Source organism: Oncorhynchus mykiss, chromosome 17 (genome assembly GCF_013265735.2).
Source record: "Oncorhynchus mykiss isolate Arlee chromosome 17, USDA_OmykA_1.1, whole genome shotgun sequence".
NCBI lineage: Eukaryota > Metazoa > Chordata > Actinopteri > Salmoniformes > Salmonidae > Oncorhynchus > Oncorhynchus mykiss.
Window position 1 is genome coordinate 13,570,316 of NC_048581.1, and position 20,603 is coordinate 13,590,918.

Consider the following 20,603-nt stretch of genomic DNA (forward strand, 5'->3'; position numbering starts at 1 on the left):
AGGGGAGGACGGCTCAGAATAATGGCTGGAATGGTATCAGACACGTGATTGTCTTATGTTTGATTCCATTCCAGACATTAATATGAGCCGTCCTCCCCTCAACAGCCTCCACTGATAGTGTCACCAACCATTTCAACTTTTCCGCTAGTGCCGGTGTGAAGTGTCCTTCCTACAGAAGGCTCAAACGCGATGGTGTATACACTCTATTTGCCCAATCAACCTCCTCAAACGGTCCATATATTTACATTATAAAACCGTGGACAAAATCATTGAAAGCCATGATGGCACGCACTTGAGCAAAAACTGAAGGGCATATTCAGGATTATCAAACTGTTGCCTTGTGTTCATAACTGTCGGGTTTGTGTATGGGAGATGAGTGATGTTGCAATTTGTTGTTTGCAATTCTGAACATACCCCCTAATGTCCAGCGTGGCCTAGTAAGGCGGCATCTACACAGGCAGCCCAATTCTGATCTTTTGCCAATAATTGGGAAAAAGATCAGAATTGGGCTGCCTGTGTAAATGCAGCCTTACTGTTCAAATGTAACCTCCCCAGTGAAGCAACCTTTGTATCTATGATTGATCCATAGCCAAGACTTCTGTAAGTATGTGATTTGTAGTTTAGTTATGGGTTGTTAATTGATTGCGTTTTGTTTTCTGTAGTTGTAGGGGCGATGTGTATGTTTCACTTCTTGTCCATTGTTTTATCGTGTTACATCATTGGTTCTCTATGTGGTTTTGATTTGCCATTTGATCACCACCACCACCACTGATCTAAATGAAATAGTGTCGATTTGAGTTCCTCACTTATTTTACATTTATGAACTTTATTTGCAAATTCTGTGTCTCACTTCACTTTAATACACCGACAAAATGATCGCACCAGAAACCTGTTAGTTCAGTTGTGTTCTATTGAATCCATTGTTGTATGAGGAAGTGTCTTTCAACAGCTGTGATGTCACAAGGTTCTAATTCAACTTCTGTTCTGTCTAAATGACGTGTGTGTCGGCGTGGGGCAGAATAAAATCTGCTCATAATCTGACTGGTTTAAAAAAAAAGACATGTTTACAAGTCCATATTGAAGAGACTGTCTAATGTAACCATGCTACAGTACTGGAGATTTGTGTTACCATAAAAATCATCTTAAATTGGCAGCTAGTTGTACTGTACAACAACGTGCCAACTGCCAAGACCTAAACAGGTTATTTATCCAACGCCATTTCATTCACTCAGTTCACTAGGGTGATTGGCAACTATAATGTTAAGTGTTGGGTGCATGTTTCATGATCTGAAGAAACACAAAATGTTCCCTATACGCACAAAAAGCTTCTCAAATGTGTTAACATCCCTGTTAGTGAGCATTTCTCCATTGCCAAGATAATCCATCCACCTGACAGATGTGGCATATCAAGAAGCTGATTAAACATTACACAGGTGCACCTTGTGCTGGGGATAATAAAAGGCCACTAAAAGGTGCAATTGTCACAACACAATGCCAGATGTCTCATGTTGAGGGAGCGTGCAATTGGCATGATGTAATGGCACAACCGAGCCCCTCCACCTTATGTTTTTTTGGGGTGATTGGCACAAAAAAAAAGACCTTGCTCACTGAGTTATGGGTTCGACTTAAGATTTTGTAAAATCCGGAAAATGACTGAACACAAACCATAAATTAACATTAAAAAAAAGATATATATATATATATTTGTATTATGATAGGAGGCAAATCAGACCAGAACTACAAAAAGTAACAGGTGAATATTAAGTTGTGTCCACTAGACTCATTGCGTGGCAGTATGTATGTTTTAGCAGGTGTATCCAAGTCTTACAAAATATGATATGTACTAAGTACATGAAGCCCTATAAAATGACAGTTACTACACAGATACCATACCGTTCAGCGGGTTGATGGAGCTTAATTTATTGTCCAAGCTCATTCCAAGTGCAAAACTTAAAAGGGATAGTTCATTACTCCCAATTAGAAAATTAACTAATCTCCAGTCAAATTACCAAACCTAAAATTCAAAGGGATTGTTCACCATCTCATTCAAAGTTCCAATTCAAGTCAACTTCCCCTTTAAAGTCATGTGTGAACTATCCCTTTAAGAATAGTCTACTGGTAATGATCAGAGTTGCAGGGTGGCGAAGAGTTTCCGTGGCGATGTAGTGTTGTCAAGCAGTTTCCCTGTCATCACATGCGGTGGCGTCTCATCCCTGTGGGGGGCGCTATTCTCCTTCAACACATCCATCAGGCCACCGTAACACTTCCTGCACCGCGCATGGTACATATCGGCTCCACCAATCACCTCCACCTGGGGGCGGGGCACAGACAAGAAACAGGAAGTGAGATCATGTCCAAATACAGGCACAGACCTAAAATCAACCTCCTTACTCCTTTGGGCAGATGTGAAAGGATCGGATGGGTAATAAACGGTGAAATGGGACACAGTGATAACTGTGATTCCTGCAGTGACTTTTCATTCCTAACTGGTTGACTAATAAAACAGGGATGATAGAGATCAAGAGGGGATTTCAGAAAGGGAGAGAAGCAGGTAGACCAGGACACTGAATGTCAATAGAGATTGGTTGTGATGACAAAGAGGATATGAAAAACCACCAGTCTCATTTCACTCCCAGAAGTTCAAGGGAATACAACCTTTGAGTCTGAAAGGCATGTGATGTTTCTACTGTATGATCCCTTCTCAGTTCTAATATAAATCACATCCCCTCTTCCCCCCTCCCCCTCACCTCTTTCTCTGCCCCCAGTCTCTTGGTGTATGCTGCCTCCTTGTAACACTGCATACAGACAGCGTTCAGCTTCACAACGCTCTCAGCCAGGGGAACCAGGTTCAGGATGTCTCCAAAGGGCTGCAGACAGACAGGACAGGGCAGAGTTAGGTCAGGTAGTACATTTCTCTGGCTAGTGTACCGTCTGAAACAGACAGACACACATCATTCATACGCAGTTATTAATTCAAATTAAACTGAAACTCTACATGTAAAATATTCTATTCTCTTGAGACAACTGTTACCGATGACGACATGATTACGATGCTCGACAACCAGGAGGCAGGCAGCAGACGTTGGATAGGACTCATCATCCATGTTTACCTTTCTCTGGAAGGTTCCGTCCAGGGCCGCTACGATTATAGTCTTCCCCATGTTGGCCATCTCCTCACAGAACTGCACTATGTCTGGGAACTGACAAACACACCAAAATAAGAAGAATATGACATGGATTCATAAGCATACGGCTATAACAGTTAGGACATCATTGGTAATGTAGCCTGGTCAGTGTAATGTAGGTAATGTAGCCTAGGTCAGTGTAATGTAGGTAATGTAGCCTAGGTCAGTGTAATGTAGGTAATGTAGCCTAGGTCAGTGTAATGTAGGTATTGTAGCCTAGGTCAGTGTAATGTAGGTAATGTAGCCTAGGTCAGTGTAATGTAGGTAATGTAGCCTAGGTCAGTGTAATGTAGGTAATGTAGCCTAGGTCAGTGTAATGTAGGTAATGTAGCCTGGTCAGTGTAATGTAGGTAATGTAGCCTAGGTCAGTGTAATGTAGGTAATGTAGCCTGGTCAGTGTAATGTAGGTAATGTAGCCTAGGTCAGTGTAATGTAGGTAATGTAGCCTAGGTTAGTGTAATGTAGCCATTGGTAATGTAGCCTAGGTCAGTGTCATGTAGGTAATGTAGCCTAGGTCAGAGTAATGTAGGTAATGTAGCCTAGGTCAGTGTAATGTAGGTAATGTAGCCTAGGTCAGTGTAATGTAGGTAATGTAGCCTAGGTCAGTGTAATGTAGGTAATGTAGCCTAGGTCAGTGATCTCCTCAGAGACATTTCACAGTTCTGTTGTAGCCTTGATTCAACTAGTCAAGGGCCTGATGATTAGTTGACCAGTTGAATCAGGTGTGCTCGCTCTGGAATAGTTTAAATACGTGGAACGTCTGGGGGAGACGTTTGAGAAAAGGTGGGCCGGGGTCATAACACTAAGGACTATGGTGCTGACGATGCCACGTGCTTAACAGATGAATGTAACAGATGCATATCAATGGCAGCTTATTTAGCTGTAGAGGACATACAGGTAATGATCTAGTGAGGAACAACGAGGATCACTCTGTTGGACACAGTGAGAGGCTAACAGACTAATGTTCTATACTTACAAACTGCCCTTCGTCGATTCCGATGACGCACGCCTGCAGAGCTAGAGAACGCACGTCGCTCAGGCAGTTGGCTGGTACAGCTTCCATTGTGTTTCTGGTGTTTGTGTATAAATAAATAAATAAAATATACATACACACATACATACATATATTAAAAAAAGAGACCATCCTACTAAATACATTAGTGATGCTGCAATTCGGTTCATTTTGCCATGGGGCAGAGAGGATAATGAACTGTTATACAGCTAATTTCATGCAATTCTGCACATTTTGCAACAGGGTGGAGAAAAATGTTGAACGTTTTTAATATATCTGAGTGAGACTGACAAAAAAACAAAAAAACAATCGGGCCCCAGGCTGGTAATTCGACCATGATAACAAGTTTAAATAGCTGGCCGCTAAACTCATTTAGCAATCTAAAAAATGTTAGCTGACATGGGCTATTTGATTGTCTGTCGGTGAGTGACCCAACGAGAGAAACTGCTGATGCACCGCCACATGTCACCTTGTGTATTCTACTGTTCAACCTCGCAACAGCAGAGGGGAAACAACTGTTGTCCTGGGTGGCAACAATGAGAATCAGGTGAAACGAGGTATTAATTAGTTCATAGGGGTGCGGTTAAATGTAATGTTTATCTATACAAATCAGGAGATAATGTATTTGACATAAACCAGAGTGTTCTTACTTGTCGTGCGTGGCCATGCCCTTCTCAGAGTAGCGTGTATCTTTGGCATATTTGACCACCAAACAGTTGTACTGAGCGATCTGGAAACGACGCACTCGCCTTATCAACTCGGTGCTGTTAATAAGAAAATAGATTTCAGTCAGTTATAGAACATTGTAATCACTAACTAGCAATACAGCTATGAAGCGCTCTCTAAAACACTGAGGTGGAGTATATGGTTACAGTTTATAGGATAAATGCGAAGATCCTATTAAATGACTAATATGTAATAATTTGTAATACTATGTAAAGTACACTGCAGTAGCTGGTTACGAGCAGTGCTTGAGATGCTGATTACAGTACACCGTGTACTAATGCACTAATGTTACATTTGGCGGGCTACAATTTTAACGGGTTGTTATTGTTGTGCCATCAAGTTACGGTGGTTCACTGGCTCTCGGTACAAAATCTTAGCTCTTGTCGTTAACAAATAAACAGATGTTTATGTAGAATTAGCGAACGGAAACCTTTTGCCTGAGAACATTGGGCCAAAGATGACCTGCAAACAAATGAGAGAAAATGAGTTTGATGTGTACGATCAACATAGACATATGAACGTACAGCCAGTGCATTGCATATGATTGGGTTATTTGTTTTGTTATATGATTATAAAAAGGTTTAGGGTAACGTTGGAAAAATGCTAGCATGCATTTGTCTCAAAAAAAATGTGAACGTACCTGGATCTGTCCTACAGCTTTCCGTGGGGAATTTGGCAGGATTCTTGGAACATTCAAACACTCCATTACGTTAACCTTCTGTTTCACAATATTTCTAATAATTATGAAAAATAACTCTGCACTCTTTCGAGAGGCTGAAAAGATTACGAATGTCCCGCCGCGGAGGTTTCTGTAAACGCTTGATCAGGGCCACTGAACGAACCAATCAGCTCACAGAATAATCACGTGACAAACGCGCCAGTAGGTCAAATGTTCGTTCTTCTGGCGGGAGACTTTGTTAATTATACTCATTATAAAGTTGTACTTTCACATAACTCATTTGTGATTGTACTGAGCTCCACAGTATTTAACATGAATCTAGACAATTCCTTATAATACTCTGAAGGCACTACTGTACTAATGCACTGTTACATTTGGCGGGCTACAATTCTAACGAAGCTGTTTTTGTTGTGCCATCAAGTTACGGTGGTTCACTGGCTGTCGGTACAAAATCTTAGCTCTTGTCGTTAACAAATAAACAGCTGTTTGTAGAATTACCCAACTGAAACATTTTGCCTGAGAACATTGGGACACCGCGCAGACACTCGTCCCGCAGACCCGTTGACCCACTGGACTCAATGGTCGTTTTTCCCCTGCTTATCTTTTGTCCAATTCCAAAGGTTGTCTGTGTTGTGCCTATCTGCTGTTGTTACATTCAAGAGCAACAATGTCACGTTGGGAGGATATGAATAAGGATGTAAGTGATGTTAATATGATGTACGTTTTGTGTCTGTTCATACAATGTCACGTTGGAAGGATATGAATAAGGGTGTAAGTGATGTTAAGATGATTTTGTGTCTGTTTACACAGTAGACATTGTACTGTAAATATGTAACCGGTGCAGCTGTAGCTCTGCTTTGTGTGTGATTGATTGCGACTAAAGACGTGGACCTCGGATATCAGGTTGTTTTAACGCATTACAGTTCTCTCCTGCATCCAATAGAAAATACACAACATTTGTAGAGCACACATATGTGTGTCTCTCGTAAGTACGCGCGCCCCTATTCTCCAGGAAGCAGGCATGCAAAATAACAAAACAACATGCTATATTAACATATGAACCTGGTGAGAAAAAAACACTTTTTAAAAATGTAACCTTTATATAACAAAGTATTTTAACAACTGTTAGAAATATATAATAATGTCTGCAAGTAGCCTAGTTCCTCTTTTTCATAACCTACTCTCTTCATTTCTAAACTTTGCCTATCCGTTTGCCATTATTACTATAAAATAAAGCACCGTTTCTCATATCTAAATATCGATTATAAATGCTTTAGTTCACTGCTCACATCACCTGTTGAAACAACAAAAGTATAAACAAAAATCTGTATGTTGATTTCTGCTATTAATCAAAAGTTCCGAATGACTACCGACTGAGGGCGCTGTTGGACTGCGCCCTCGCTGTCTGCCTGGTCTTTATGAGCTAATGTTCCCACTCCAACCGGCTTGTACCTATGGCCGCCCACATTCACAACACACTTGTGTGTGGTTGTTTTGACAGGAGCTAGAGAGGCAGTTTTCGCCCAGCCAATGGTCGCACAGAATGTCGGCAGACGACGTTATCAAATCCCACGTGACGGCGCTCAAAGAAGGTCTGTCGATGATTGATTAACTAGCCGATAAAGTTGATTATTGACAAAGAGTGTGGGTTCAGGAAAGAGCAATAGCCAACTGATTGCTATAGGGATCTTCTTTAGGCTAGCGGTGACATATGGGTGGTGCCCGCAGTCCGAATAATGAAATGAATGATTGGAAAGTAACCAACTATGTCGTTTGTTTGATTTCTATTGTTGTTGTGCCCCATATGGCTAACAAGTATTTCTGTATCCGTAGGTTACACTACAGTTTAGTCAAAATACATTTTTGCAAAGTAAACAAAGGGGTGTGTCTCTGTATATTTCTCCGTGTGCATGTTTTTGGTGCGTGTTTAGGTACGGAGCGTGCCCGTGGCCTGGCCCAAACCCTCCTCAACGTTCCCTATGGAGAAGGAGAGGGGGAGAAACTAGACGTCTATGTTCCCACCACCACCTCTCTAGGTGTGTGTGTCTGTGATATATCTTGTTTGTCAACAACACACCCTCTCTGATATTGTCTTCAACTAGAAGATGACGATAAAATAACAGGATAATCAAGTGACACGCGTATAAACGCAACATGCAACAATTTCAAAGATTTTGGTGAGTTAGAGTTAATATAAGGAAATCAGTCAATTGAAATAAATTCATTTGACCCCAATCTATGGATTTCACATGACTGGGCAGGGTCGCAACCATGGGTGGGCCTGGAAATCAGCATGAGTTTTCCTCCACAATAGGGCTTTATTACAGACATAAATACTCCTCAGCCCCCCCCCCCCCCCCCCCCCCCCATCACCACAGACAGCCCTCGGGCATCTCCACAGACAGCCCTCGGGCATCTCCACAGACAGCCCTCGGGCATCTCCACAGACAGCCCTCGGGCATCTCCACAGACAGCCCTCGGGCATCTCCACAGACAGCCCTCAGGCATCACAACAGACAGCCCTCAGGCATCTCCACAGACAGCCCTCAGGCATCTCCACAGACAGCCCTCAGGCATCACAACAGACAGCCCTCAGGCATCTCCACAGACAGCCCTCAGGCATCTCCACAGACAGCCCTCAGGCATCTCCACAGACAGCCCTCAGGCATCTCCACAGACAGCCCTCAGGCATCTCCACAGACAGCCCTCGGGCATCTCCACAGACAGCCCTCGGGCATCTCCACAGACAGCCCTCAGGCATCTCCACAGACAGCCCCTCAGGCATCTCCACAGACAGCCCTCAGGCATCTCCACAGACAGCCCTCAGGCATCTCCACAGACAGCCCTCAGGCATCTCCACAGACAGCCCTCAGGCATCTCCACAGACAGCCCTCAGGCATCTCCACAGACAGCCCCTCAGGCATCTCCACAGACAGCCCTCAGGCATCTCCACAGACAGCCCTCAGGCATCTCCACAGACAGCCCTCAGGCATCTCCACAGACAGCCCTCAGGCATCACAACAGACAGCCCTCAGGCATCATCCCTCTGATCCCAGCTACTGAGACACACACCTTAATTCTTCATCTCGTGGTGAAATTACAGAAAAGAAGGGTTTCACTGAAAACATGAAAACTGAGTTATTTTCTGTCACTGATTATTTGAGATATTACATCAAAATAGTATTAAAAGGAAGCATAAACCAAAACTCTCCAGATTCAATCTCCTGATCTAACACTAGTGTACTGCAGCTACAGTATGTTGTTGAGACCAAAGGGGGTATACTGTTGTGTAGTACTGTAGTAATGTAGTGTTGTACTGTGGTGTTGTACTGTAGTGGAGTAATGTAGTGTTGTAGTGTAATAGTGTAGTACTGTGGTGTAGTAGTGTAGTAGTGTACTGTGGTGTAATACTGTAGTTCAGTAGTGTATTTTTTATTTATTTTTTTAACCAGGAAGGACTCATTGAGATTTAAAATCTATTTTTCAAGAGCGTCCTGGCCAAGATAGGCAGCACCAAGTCATGTCAAAATTTACAGACAAACAACATGAAAAACTACAAGTAATCAAATAAAACCCATAGAATTCACAAGAGTATAACAAAATCAAAAACAGCAAATTAAAAACATTGACAGGTCAGGGAATCAGTCTCAAGATCATTCATCAGTGATTTAAAAATACCAATCGGGACAAGTTCTTCCAGTTTAAAAGTATTTTGTAAGGCGTTCCAAGACGATGGTGCAGAGGACATAAAAGCCCTTTTACCAAATTCAGTTGGGACATTTGGAACAGTTAGCTGAATAAAGTCCAGCGAACGAAGAGACGACCCACCTCATTTCTGAACAATAAAAATGCACAAATAAAAAGGTAGTAAACCCCAAAATGGCTTTGTAAATAAAAGTATACCAGTGACTGAGCCTACGAGTGACTAGAGAAGGCCAGCCAACCCTGGTATACAAAGTGCAGTGGTGCGTAAGTGTAGTGGAGTAATGTAGTGTTATACTGTAATGTAGTGTTGTACTGTAGTGTAGTAGTGTAGTACTGTAGTGTATTGTGGTGTAATAGTGTAGTACTGTAGTGTATCCACACAGACACAAATCCACACAGACACAGGTCCACACAGACACAGGTCCACACAGACACAGGCAGTGCCCTGGGTTAGACAGCTCATATGCATCTGGCCATGGATCTTCTAAGTGGGTGTTTAAGGGGGAGGGGGTGAAGGTGTGTGGAAGGATGGAAAAAATGGCACAAATCATCATTCTGTTACCAAACTTAGCACGTGCACTGTTCTTCAAGTAAATTCTATTTTCTGGGTACATTTTCAGTGGAAATGGTTAAAAGTAGTTATTGTGTTGTACGGGGCTGTTTAACTTAGTTTTTTGTTTGACATATATTTTAAAGTAAAGAAATCTGAGTGTCCACATCCTTCTGTTACTGTGGAATTGCCCATAACCATGTTTTCTTTCTTCCAATAGATGTTCCACTGGTAATCTACCTCCATGGAGGCTACTGGCAGTTCCTTAGGTACCTATCTGTCTGTCTATCTATCTATCTATCTATCTATCTATCTATCTATCTATCTATCTATCTATCTATCTATCTATCTATCTATCTATCTACCTCCATGGAGGCTACTGGCAGTTCCTTAGGTACCTATCTGTCTGTCTATCTATCTATCTATCTATCTATCTATCTATCTATCTATCTACCTCCATGGAGGCTACTGGCAGTTCCTTAGGTACCTATCTATCTATCTATCTATCTATCTATCTATCTATCTATCTATCTATCTATCTATCTGTCTGTCTGTCTGTCTGTCTGTCTGTCTGTCTGTCTGTCTGTCTGTCTGTCTGTCTGTCTGTCTGTCTGTCTGTCTGTCTGTCTGTCTGTCTGTCTGTCTGTCTGTCTGTCTGTCTGTCTGTCTGTCTGTCTGTCTGTCTGTCTGTCTGTCTGTCTGTCTGTCTGTCCGTCCGTCCGTCCGTCCGTCCGTCCGTCCGTCCGTCCGTCCACCCGTCAATCATTTGTCTCTCTGGTCATGGCTGTGATATTGGGGGAATTAATAACCATTCTACATATTCTATTTCGCTCGGCTTTTCTCATTTGGTAAAAAGTCCATCCTCTCTCCTCCGTCCTCTCTCCTCTGTCCTCTCTCCTCCGTCCTCGCTCCTCCATCCTCTCTCCTCCGTCCTCTCTCCTCTCTCCTCCGTCCTCTCTCCTCCGTCCTCACTCCTCTGTCCTCTCACCTCTGTCCTCTCTCCTCCGTCCTCGCTCCTCCGTCGTCTCTCCTCCATCCTCTCTCCTCCATCCTCTCTCCTCCATGACCGGAAACCGATAAGTGGTGGGAGAGAGTCAGTTTGTCAGTAGGTGAAATGGAAGTGTCCTCCCCTCCTCGATAGCCACCTTTCATCGAGGACAGTCATGTGTATCCTTCATGGAAGAGTTTTGATATGTGCCACACCCCCTTTGAAGCAGTTGTTTTCTCAAAGGAGGACAGCAGATAGAGAACAGCAGGTAGAGAACAGCAGGTAGAGAACAGCAGGTAGAGAACAGCAGGTAGAGAACAGCAGATAGAGAACAGCAGGTAGAGAACAGCAGGTAGAGAACAGCAGGTAGAGAACAGCAGGTAGAGAACAGCAGGTAGAGAACAGCGGGTAGAGAACAGCAGATAGAGAACAGCAGGAAGAGAACAGCAGGTAGAGAACAGCAGGAAGAGAACAGCAGGTAGAGAACAGCAGGTAGAGAACAGCAGGTAGAGAACAGCAGATAGAGAACAGCAGGTAGAGAACAGCAGATAGAGAACAGCAGATAGAGAACAGCAGATAGAGAACAGCAGATAGAGAACAGCAGGTAGAGAACAGCAGATAGAGAACAGCAGGTAGAGAACAGCAGATAGAGAACAGCAGATAGAGAACAGCAGGAAGAGAACAGCAGGTAGAGAACAGCAGATAGAGAACAGCAGATAGAGAACAGCAGATAGAGAACAGCAGGTAGAGAACAGCAGATAGAGAACAGCAGATAGAGAACAGCAGGAAGAGAACAGCAGGTAGAGAACAGCAGGTAGAGAACAACAGGTAGAGAACAGCAGGTAGAGAACAGCAGATAGAGAACAGCAGATAGAGAACAGCAGGAAGAGAACAGCAGGTAGAGAACAGCAGATAGAGAACAGCAGATAGAGAACAGCAGATAGAGAACAGCAGGTAGAGAACAGCAGATAGAGAACAGCAGATAGAGAACAGCAGGAAGAGAACAGCAGGTAGAGAACAGCAGATAAAACATCTGAAAAAGACAATACATATCCATTTATATATAGAATGTTTTGCTAAATGTGTTTTGTAACTTTATACATATATTCAGGGATTTTCACCCGTGTAAACGTAATTTGCCTGATGCCGCGTGTGTGGAGAGGAGGATGCAGGAGAGAGGATGCAGGAGAGAGGATGCAGGAGAGAGGATGCAGGAGAGAGGATGCAGGAGTTGAGCAAATCCATTTGAGAAAAGGCCTATATGTTTCTTCTTCCTAGTAAGGAGGAGTCCGGGTTTATGGCTGTCCCATTGGTCCATAAGGGCGTCGTGGTGGTCGCCGTGGGTTACGACATCGCTCCCAAAGGTACCGTTGATGTGTCCCTGGTTTGTGATGTCATGGCAACATAGGATACATTATGAATGTGTCCCAAATGTCTCCCTGTTTATCTATAGCGCACTACTTCTGTAGACTGCAGCTGGGGTCTTCAGAGCACAGCAGCCTGTTGGTCTATAATTGGGCCCTGGTCTAAAATTGGGCCCTGGTCTAAAATTGGGCCCTCCATCTGTCCCTCGTTTGTTCCTATGTTTTCTTACTTTCCTCCTCGTCCCCCTGTTTCCCATCCAGGGAACATGGATTTGATGGTGTCTCAGGTGCGGAGGAGTGTGGTGTCCGTCATTCAACAGTATTCACACATTAGGTGCTCCCTCTTCATCAGTCTCTATCTCAGATCTGTGCTTACTAAAGGCAGTCTTAATGATATAGAAGCACATTTTTAATCAACTCCCATTGCCCTCCAAGAGTGGCTGAATATAATCTTTACTATCTGACTAAAGGAGATAGTAACAAATATGTCATGACTTGATGATATGAATGTCTAGGCTAGGGGTTGGTTTCTGACTGGCAATCCTCTCTCTCTCTCTCTCTCTCTCTCTCTCTCTCTCTCTCTCTCTCTCTCTCTGTGTCTCGCTCTCTAGTGGTCTGTACCTGTGTGGCCACTCTGCGGGGGCCCACCTGGCTGCTATGATCCTCTCTACAGACTGGTCTCAGTACAGTGTGACCCCTCAGATCAAAGGTGAGAGGTTAGAGGTCAGTAGATAGCGGGTTGTCAGCAGAGACGTGAGCTCAGTAATCTTTCTCCATAACCACAGAAAGACCTGCTTTTTTATTTTGAATGATTGACAATCTTCTCTCCCTCCTATTTCCTTACCCAAACATTGTCTCTCCCTCCTATCTCCTTACCCAAACATTGTCTCTCCCTCCTATCTCCTTACCCAAACATTGTCTCTCCCTCCTATCTCCTTACCCAAACATTGTCTCTCCCTCCTATCTCCTTACCCAAACATTGTCTCTCCCTCCTATCTCCTTACCCAAACATTGTCTCTCCCTCCTATCTCCTTACCCAAACATTGTCTCTCCCTCCTATCTCCTTACCCAAACATTGTCTCTCCCTCCTATCTCCTTACCCAAACATTGTCTCTCCCTCCTATCTCCTTACCCAAACATTGTCTCTCCCTCCTATCTCCTTACCCAAACATTGTCTCTCCCTCCTATTTCCTTACCCAAACATTGTCTCTCCCTCCTATCTCCTTACCCAAACATTGTCTCTCCCTCCTATCTCCTTACCCAAACATTGTCTCTCCCTCCTATCTCCTTACCCAAACATTGTCTCTCCCTCCTATCTCCTTACCCAAACATTGTCTCTCCCTCCTATCTCCTTACCCAAACATTGTCTCTCCCTCCTATCTCCTTACCCAAACATTGTCTCTCCCTCCTATCTCCTTACCCAAACATTGTCTCTCTCTCCTATCTCCTTACCCAAACATTGTCTCTCCCTCCTATCTCCTTACCCAAACATTGTCTCTCTCTCCTATCTCCTTACCCAAACATTGTCTCTCCCTCCTATCTCCTTACCCAAACATTGTCTCTCTCTCCTATCTCCTTACCCAAACATTGTCTCTCCCTCCTATCTCCTTACCCAAACATTGTCTCTCCCTCCTATCTCCTTACCCAAACATTGTCTCTCTCTCTCCTATCTCCTTACCCAAACATTATCTCTCCCTCCTATCTCCTTACCCAAACATTGTCTCTCCCTCCTATCTCCTTACCCAAACATTGTCTCTCCCTCCTATCTCCTTACCCAAACATTGTCTCTCCCTCCTATCTCCTTACCCAAACATTGTCTCTCCCTCCTATCTCCTTACCCAAACATTATCTCTCCCTCCTATCTCCTTACCCAAACATTGTCTCTCCCTCCTATCTCCTTACCCAAACATTGTCTCTCCCTCCTATCTCCTTACCCAAACATTGTCTCTCCCTCCTATCTCCTTACCCAAACATTGTCTCTCCCTCCTATCTCCTTACCCAAACATTATCTCTCCCTCCTATCTCCTTACCCAAACATTGTCTCTCCCTCCTATCTCCTTACCCAAACATTGTCTCTCCCTCCTATCTCCTTACCCAAACATTGTCTCTCCCTCCTATCTCCTTACCCAAACATTGTCTCTCCCTCCTATTTCCTTACCCAAACATTGTCTCTCCCTCCTATCTCCTTACCCAAACATTGTCTCTCCCTCCTATCTCCTTACCCAAACATTATCTCTCCCTCCTATCTCCTTACCCAAACATTGTCTCTCCCTCCTATCTCCTTACCCAAACATTGTCTCTCCCTCCTATCTCCTTACCCAAACATTGTCTCTCCCTCCTATCTCCTTACCCAAACATTGTCTCTCCCTCCTATTTCCTTACCCAAACATTGTCTCCCCCTCCTATCTCCTTACCCAAACATTGTCTCTCCCTCCTATCTCCTTACCCAAACATTATCTCTCCCTCCTATCTCCTTACCCAAACATTGTCTCTCCCTCCTATCTCCTTACCCAAACATTGTCTCTCCCTCCTATCTCCTTACCCAAACATTGTCTCTCCCTCCTATCTCCTTACCCAAACATTGTCTCTCCCTCCTATTTCCTTACCCAAACATTGTCTCTCCCTCCTATCTCCTTACCCAAACATTGTCTCTCCCTCCTATCTCCTTACCCATACATTGTCTCCCCCTCCTATCTCCTTACCCATACATTGTCTCCCCCTCCTATCTCCTTACCCATACATTGTCTCCCCCTCCTATCTCCTTACCCATACATTGTCTTTCCCTCCTATCTCCTTACCCATACATTGTCTCTCCCTCCTATCTCCTTACCCAAACATTGTCTCTCCCTCCTATCTCCTTACCCAAACATTGTCTCTCCCTCCTATCTCCTTACCCAAACATTGTCTCTCCCTCCTATCTCCTTACCCAAACATTGTCTCTCCCTCCTATCTCCTTACCCAAACATTGTCTCTCCCTCCTATCTCCTTACCCAAACATTGTCTCCCCCTCCTATCTCCTTACCCAAACATTGTCTCTCCCTCCTATCTCCTTACCCAAACATTGTCTCTCCCTCCTATCTCCTTACCCAAACATTGTCTCTCCCTCCTATCTCCTTACCCAAACATTGTCTCTCTGTCTCTCAGGTGCGTTCCTGGTCAGTGGTATATATGACCTCCTGCCCATCCTGTCCACCTATGTCAATGAGCCTCTGAAGATGACAGAGTACGTACCACACACCCCCACACCCATCCACCTCTAAAGATGACAGAGTACGTACCACACCCCCCCACACCCATCCACCTCTGAAGATGACAGAGTACGTACCACACTCCCCCACACCCATCCACCTCTGAAGATGACAGAGTACGTACCACACCCCCCCACACCCATCCACCCCTGAAGATGCACCACTGAATGCTCTACCTCAGGTATTCCCAAACTGGGGTACGCGCAATGCTGTCGGGGGTACACCAAATAAATAAAAAATATATTATTTAATGTCTTTTTTCCCACATTTTCAAACAGCACATTAATGTTTTCCATGGGGATATACATTTGGGTGAGTTTTTTCTCTCTCGACTGAGTAGCCTCGTTTCACTGCCAATAATACAATTAAACCATCTAGTGTTCAGTGAAATAACAACACAATGTCAAATACAGGTAGCCTAGTCAAATAAGTAACATCCAATCACATTAACTGTTACTCTCTCGCGGGGAACCTTCACTCTTGCACAGACATTTAGAAACAAAATATGACAATTTGAAAAATAAGCCACAGGAGTTTTTTGAGCGAGAATAAAGATGAGTTTTGAGTAGTGAGACATGTATAAAAGCAACAGATACCATTAATAAGAAGGGACTAGAAGCATCTTATATGGTGAGCTACCGAGTGGCTAGGACAGACAAGCCCCATACTATCGTGGAGGACTTCATTCTTCATGCGTCGCGGATATAGCTGGGACGATGCTGGGGGAAAAGGCCAACAAAAACTATACAGACAATGTCTTCATCAAACACTGTTTCACGACACATCAGTGACATGGCAGGAGATGTTTTGAAACAATTACTGCTTCACATACAAGCCAGTGAATTCTATGCGTTACAGCTGGATGAGTCAACAGACTCACAGCTCCTGGTATATGTCCGTTACGTTTATAGGGGGTCAATTAAGGAAGACATCCTCTTCTGCAAACCGCTGGAAACCAGGGCAACGTGAGGATATTTTTCAAGTACTGGACAGGTTTGTGACATCAAATGGACTATGGTGGTCAAGATGTGTTGGTAACTGTACTGATGGCGCACAAGCCATGACTGGGAGACATAGTGGGAGAGGTAACCACGCGTGCAAGCTCCTCTCTCTCTCTCGCCTCTTGTTTCCCCTCTTTCTCTCTGTCTCACTCTCTGTCTCTTCACAGAGAGGTGGCTCTGAGGAACAGTCCTAGTCAGCTGGTTCCGCAGCTCAAACTCTCCTCCTCCAACTGTGACATCGTGGTTGCCGTGGCGCAGAAAGACTCGCCAGAGTTCCGGAAGCAGTCGCAGGACTACTACAAAGTCAGGACAGACTGAACACATAGAAGTAGAACACAGAATCAGAGCTGATGAATAGAATGTGTCTGAGTTCCATGGATGGAAAAACAGACAGACTGAACACATAGAAGTAGAACACAGAATCAGAGCTGATGAATAGAATGTGTCTGAGTTCCATGGATGGAAAAACAGACAGTCTGAACACATAGAAGTAGAACACAGAATCAGAGCTGATGAATAGAATGTGTCTGAGTTCCATGGATGGAAAAACAGACAGTCTGGGACACATTAGAATATATCTAGATTGTTCTTGTAGATTTCAGAAAGTGACAAAACAATTCACCTTTATAACACAGCTGCACCCTTATATTTTTGGAAGAGTTTTAGGGCCTAGAAAATTACTAACTTTCTGTCCCTTTTTTCTCCCTCTTTGCTCTCCCTCTCTTCCCTTCCTCTCTCCCTCTTTGCTCTCCCTCTCTTCCCTTCCTCTCTCCCTCGTTGCTCTCCCTCTCTTCCCTTCCTCCTCTCCCTCCTCTCCTCCTTCCCTCTTACAGACGCTGGAGTCAACAGAAGGACTGAAGGTAACATTGGAGGACGTTCCAAACACAGATCACTTCAACATCATCGAGCAGCTAGTCGACGGAGACTACCACCTCACTCAGGTAGGTCCCCCTATCCCTACCTCTTTCTCCCTCTTCCTCCTTATCTATCCCTTCCTTTTTCTTCTCCTTCTCCTGCTCGCCCCTCCCTATCTCCTCCCTCCCTCCCTATCTCCTCCCTCCCTCCCTATCTCCTCCCTCCCTCCCTATCTCCTCCCTCCCTCCCTATCTCCTCCCTCCCTCCCTATCTCTTTCCAAGTCACAGTCAACCTTTGAAGAAAATAAAAAATGTATTAGCTAGACAGTGTTATTTCCTCCTCTCCTTGGGCTAATGATCATTACTCATCATGAGTATCAGTTTGTCTGTCTCAAAGGTTAAGATGAACTTGACCTTTGTGACCTTTGTCTTCATGCGTCTACCTCCTCCTTGTACAGCTGCTGTTAAAGATGATGGGGAAGAGCTAAAGAGATACAGGGACACCGGCCAATCAATGAAGAGATACAGGGACACCAGCCAATCATTGAAGAGATACAGGGACACTGGCCAATCATTCATTTACATATCAACCACAAACACCTCTGTTCTGAACCACATCTAGAGGCACCAATCACCAGGTATTATGGACTGATGGCTATTGGCTAAACAAGGTGGTTAGGTAACAGGTATTATGTTTTGTGTTACAAAACCTCCGGGGTGAAGATTCCCTTAGTTACAGTTCTTGGATCAGTTTTTGATTCCTCTTAACTTGAACTATTAGTGGGAAAAAATGCAAAACTGACCCAAGATCAGCGTATAGGGGCATCTTCACCCTGCTCCGTTACAAAAGCTATCGCCTGGAGTTCTTCCTGGTTCGAGTCATGACCAGGAAATACTCCAGGAAATACTCCAGACCCTGCTTTATGTCTTATTGATAGGTGGGCATCATTTTGGCTCAAAGGCCGCATCGGGATTTTCTCAATTCCGAGGATGGCCGCACAGATTTTTTTCCCGGACCGATTTGTTCGTCAAAAGCAATTTGTGGGCCAGAAAAAGGGAAGTTATCACTTTTAGGTCCAATATAATCTCTACATACTTTCTAATTGTAAACGTTCAAGAGCCATGTTCCCTCTAAGCTGCCACTTCCTCCAGGACTGCTGCGTAGAAGGTCTTTTGAGCCATGTTCCCTCTAAGCTGCCACTTCCTCCAGGACTGCTGCGTAGAAGGTCTTTTGAGCCATGTTCCCTCTAAGCTGCCACTTCCTCCAGGACTGCTGCGTAGAAGGTCTTTTGAGCCATGTTCCCTCTAAGCTGCCACTTCCTCCAGGACTGCTGCGTAGAAGATCCTTTGAGCCATGTTCCCTCTAAGCTGCCACTTCCTCCAGGACTGCTGCGTAGAAGGTCTTTTGAGCCATGTTCCCTCTAAGCTGCCACTTCCTCCAGGACTGCTGCGTAGAAGGTCTTTTGAGCCATGTTCCCTCTAAGCTGCCACTTCCTCCAGGACTGCTGCGTAGAAGATCCTTTGAGCCATGTTCTCTCTAAGCTGCCACTTCCTCCAGGACTGCTGCGTAGAAGGTCTTTTGAGCCATGTTCCCTCTAAGCTGCCACTTCCTCCAGGACTGCTGCGTAGAAGGTCTTTTGAGCCATGTTCCCTCTAAGCTGCCACTTCCTCCAGGACTGCTGCGTAGAAGATCCTTTGAGCCATGTTCTCTCTAAGCTGCCACTTCCTCCAGGACTGCTGCGTAGAAGGTCTTTTGTTAGAGAGGCACATGGTTTTGATTGGTCTCTCCTGTGTTAGTCTCTTGTGGTCGGCTACCTCAGTATAATCCTCAGACTGGCTGATAACCTCATGATGATGCATCCTACTCTCCTTACCTACACAGCTAACCTGTTGACATATTTTTATTTATTTAACTAGGCAAGTCAGTTAAGAACAAATTCTTATTTACAATGATGGCCTACTTGTAAAGCTCTTAGGAATCTTTTAGGGAAATGGTCAAACTGATCCTGGACCAGCCAAAGTTTGACAACATATTATGCGTCCCAAATTGCATCCTTATATAGTTCACTCGTTTTAACCAGGTCTATTTCACTAGGTAGGGTATAGGGTGCCATTTGGGACTGAAGCATAGCCTGCCAGGATAAAGTAGCAACACTTGTTTCCAGAGCGAGCGAGATAGCTAATCAGTTAACCAATCACTATGCACAAATTAATATTGTCTTCATGGCAATTTTCGCTTGTTTTAGTGGCACAGTGTAGTTGATAACGTGCCGACAGTGGCACTTTTTTGTTTCTTTGTATTGTTACATCACTTCCTGTGTTTGTTTCTAAACCTCTCTGAACCATAGAAATAGTCCACCCATTATGATGTCATTGACTTGAATAAGAATGCCTGTTCTCTGAACCATACTGACTGGGAATCTTTCACCACTATGTTGTTCACCTGTTATTATAACTTTATTGACCTGCCATTAGAACCAGGGTTCAAATTATACATGGCCTCTTGGGGGTGCATGAACAGTGAGGGTGTTCAATCTGCCCCCCCCCCCCGTAATTCAAACCTTGGTTATTTTCTAAAGGACATGAACAGAGTCTGGACTTCTCCAGATTAAGTACATGACATGAATTGCAATCAGTATGAAGAAAGGTGAATGTTGGCATTCAATAGGGTACGTCTCGAATGGTGAAAAGTAGTGCACTTTTTTAGGGAAAAGGTTGCCATTTTGGACATATGTCAATATTTACTTATATAATTGTCAGATGTGTGTTACACATGGAATTCATTGTAACATGTACCCCAAAATAACCGTTTGACACTTGAATTTGTCAATCTAGAACTAAGGAATACTGTATTTTGTTTATTATTCTACCCTAATATGAAATTGTCAATCTAGATTTGCACACTAAAATGTAATAATGGTTTTACGTGGGTCATTATGCTTCTTTGTCTAGTAGCCTAAATGCTTGTTTCCATGACTAGTAATAATGTTGGTGGGAGAATTATGTAAAATATCACAATAAATGTGTATGTCATAGAAGTGTGCGATTCTGTCAAAGCTTTCTTTTTGAGAAAATATTGGTGAGTTTCAGAGACAGGACTGTCAGGGAAAACTGTGGTTGCAACTGTGGTTGCAAGGGAAGTCGAGCCTTTTCATAACCCTCATATGAAGCGTTATAAATAGGACCATTGTTTTTGGGGAACATAAGGGATATTGTGTTCGACCAGCCTTCTGACACCCATTCACGAGAGAATATCGCGCTCTAGAGACAACGCGTTGTTCTAGAACGTT

The 20,603-nt window shown here is 44.0% G+C and overlaps 3 protein-coding genes across 6 annotated transcripts in view; 2 read left to right on the forward strand and 1 right to left on the reverse strand.

Annotated features, from left to right (window-relative positions):
• Positions 1–20,603, forward strand: part of LOC118940024 — a 1,007,326-nt gene that overhangs the window by 147,653 nt on the left and 839,070 nt on the right. The gene's annotated exons all lie outside the window — the stretch shown is intronic.
• LOC118940028 (thymidine kinase, cytosolic-like) lies at positions 1,896–5,944 on the reverse strand. The gene is made up of 7 exons (XM_036948142.1): positions 5,564–5,944; positions 5,354–5,385; positions 4,848–4,961; positions 4,162–4,255; positions 3,111–3,200; positions 2,748–2,867; positions 1,896–2,311 (listed from the first exon to the last, which is right to left on the reverse strand). The coding sequence occupies exons 1-7, from the start codon at positions 5,627–5,629 to the stop codon at positions 2,126–2,128; spliced, it is 702 nt and encodes a 233-aa protein (XP_036804037.1). The 5' UTR covers positions 5,630–5,944; the 3' UTR covers positions 1,896–2,125.
• Positions 4,636–20,356, forward strand: LOC110495055 (kynurenine formamidase-like). Of its 4 annotated transcripts, XR_005036665.1 has the most exons (12): positions 6,036–6,299; positions 7,104–7,194; positions 7,534–7,638; positions 10,078–10,126; positions 12,124–12,209; positions 12,471–12,543; positions 12,821–12,918; positions 15,354–15,432; positions 16,626–16,761; positions 17,292–17,399; positions 17,772–18,887; positions 19,062–20,356. XR_005036665.1 is itself a non-coding variant. In XM_036948133.1 (11 exons), the coding sequence occupies exons 2-11, from the start codon at positions 7,146–7,148 to the stop codon at positions 17,799–17,801; spliced, it is 813 nt and encodes a 270-aa protein (XP_036804028.1). In that variant the 5' UTR covers positions 4,636–4,754; positions 7,104–7,145; the 3' UTR covers positions 17,802–20,356. The 4 variants fall into 4 exon arrangements, 2 of the variants coding, with proteins under 2 accessions (XP_036804028.1, XP_036804027.1); XM_036948133.1 differs by lacking the exon at positions 6,036–6,299 and adding an exon at positions 4,636–4,754 and having other exon boundaries at positions 17,772–20,356; XR_005036666.1 differs by having other exon boundaries at positions 16,626–16,780; positions 16,862–17,399; positions 17,772–20,351.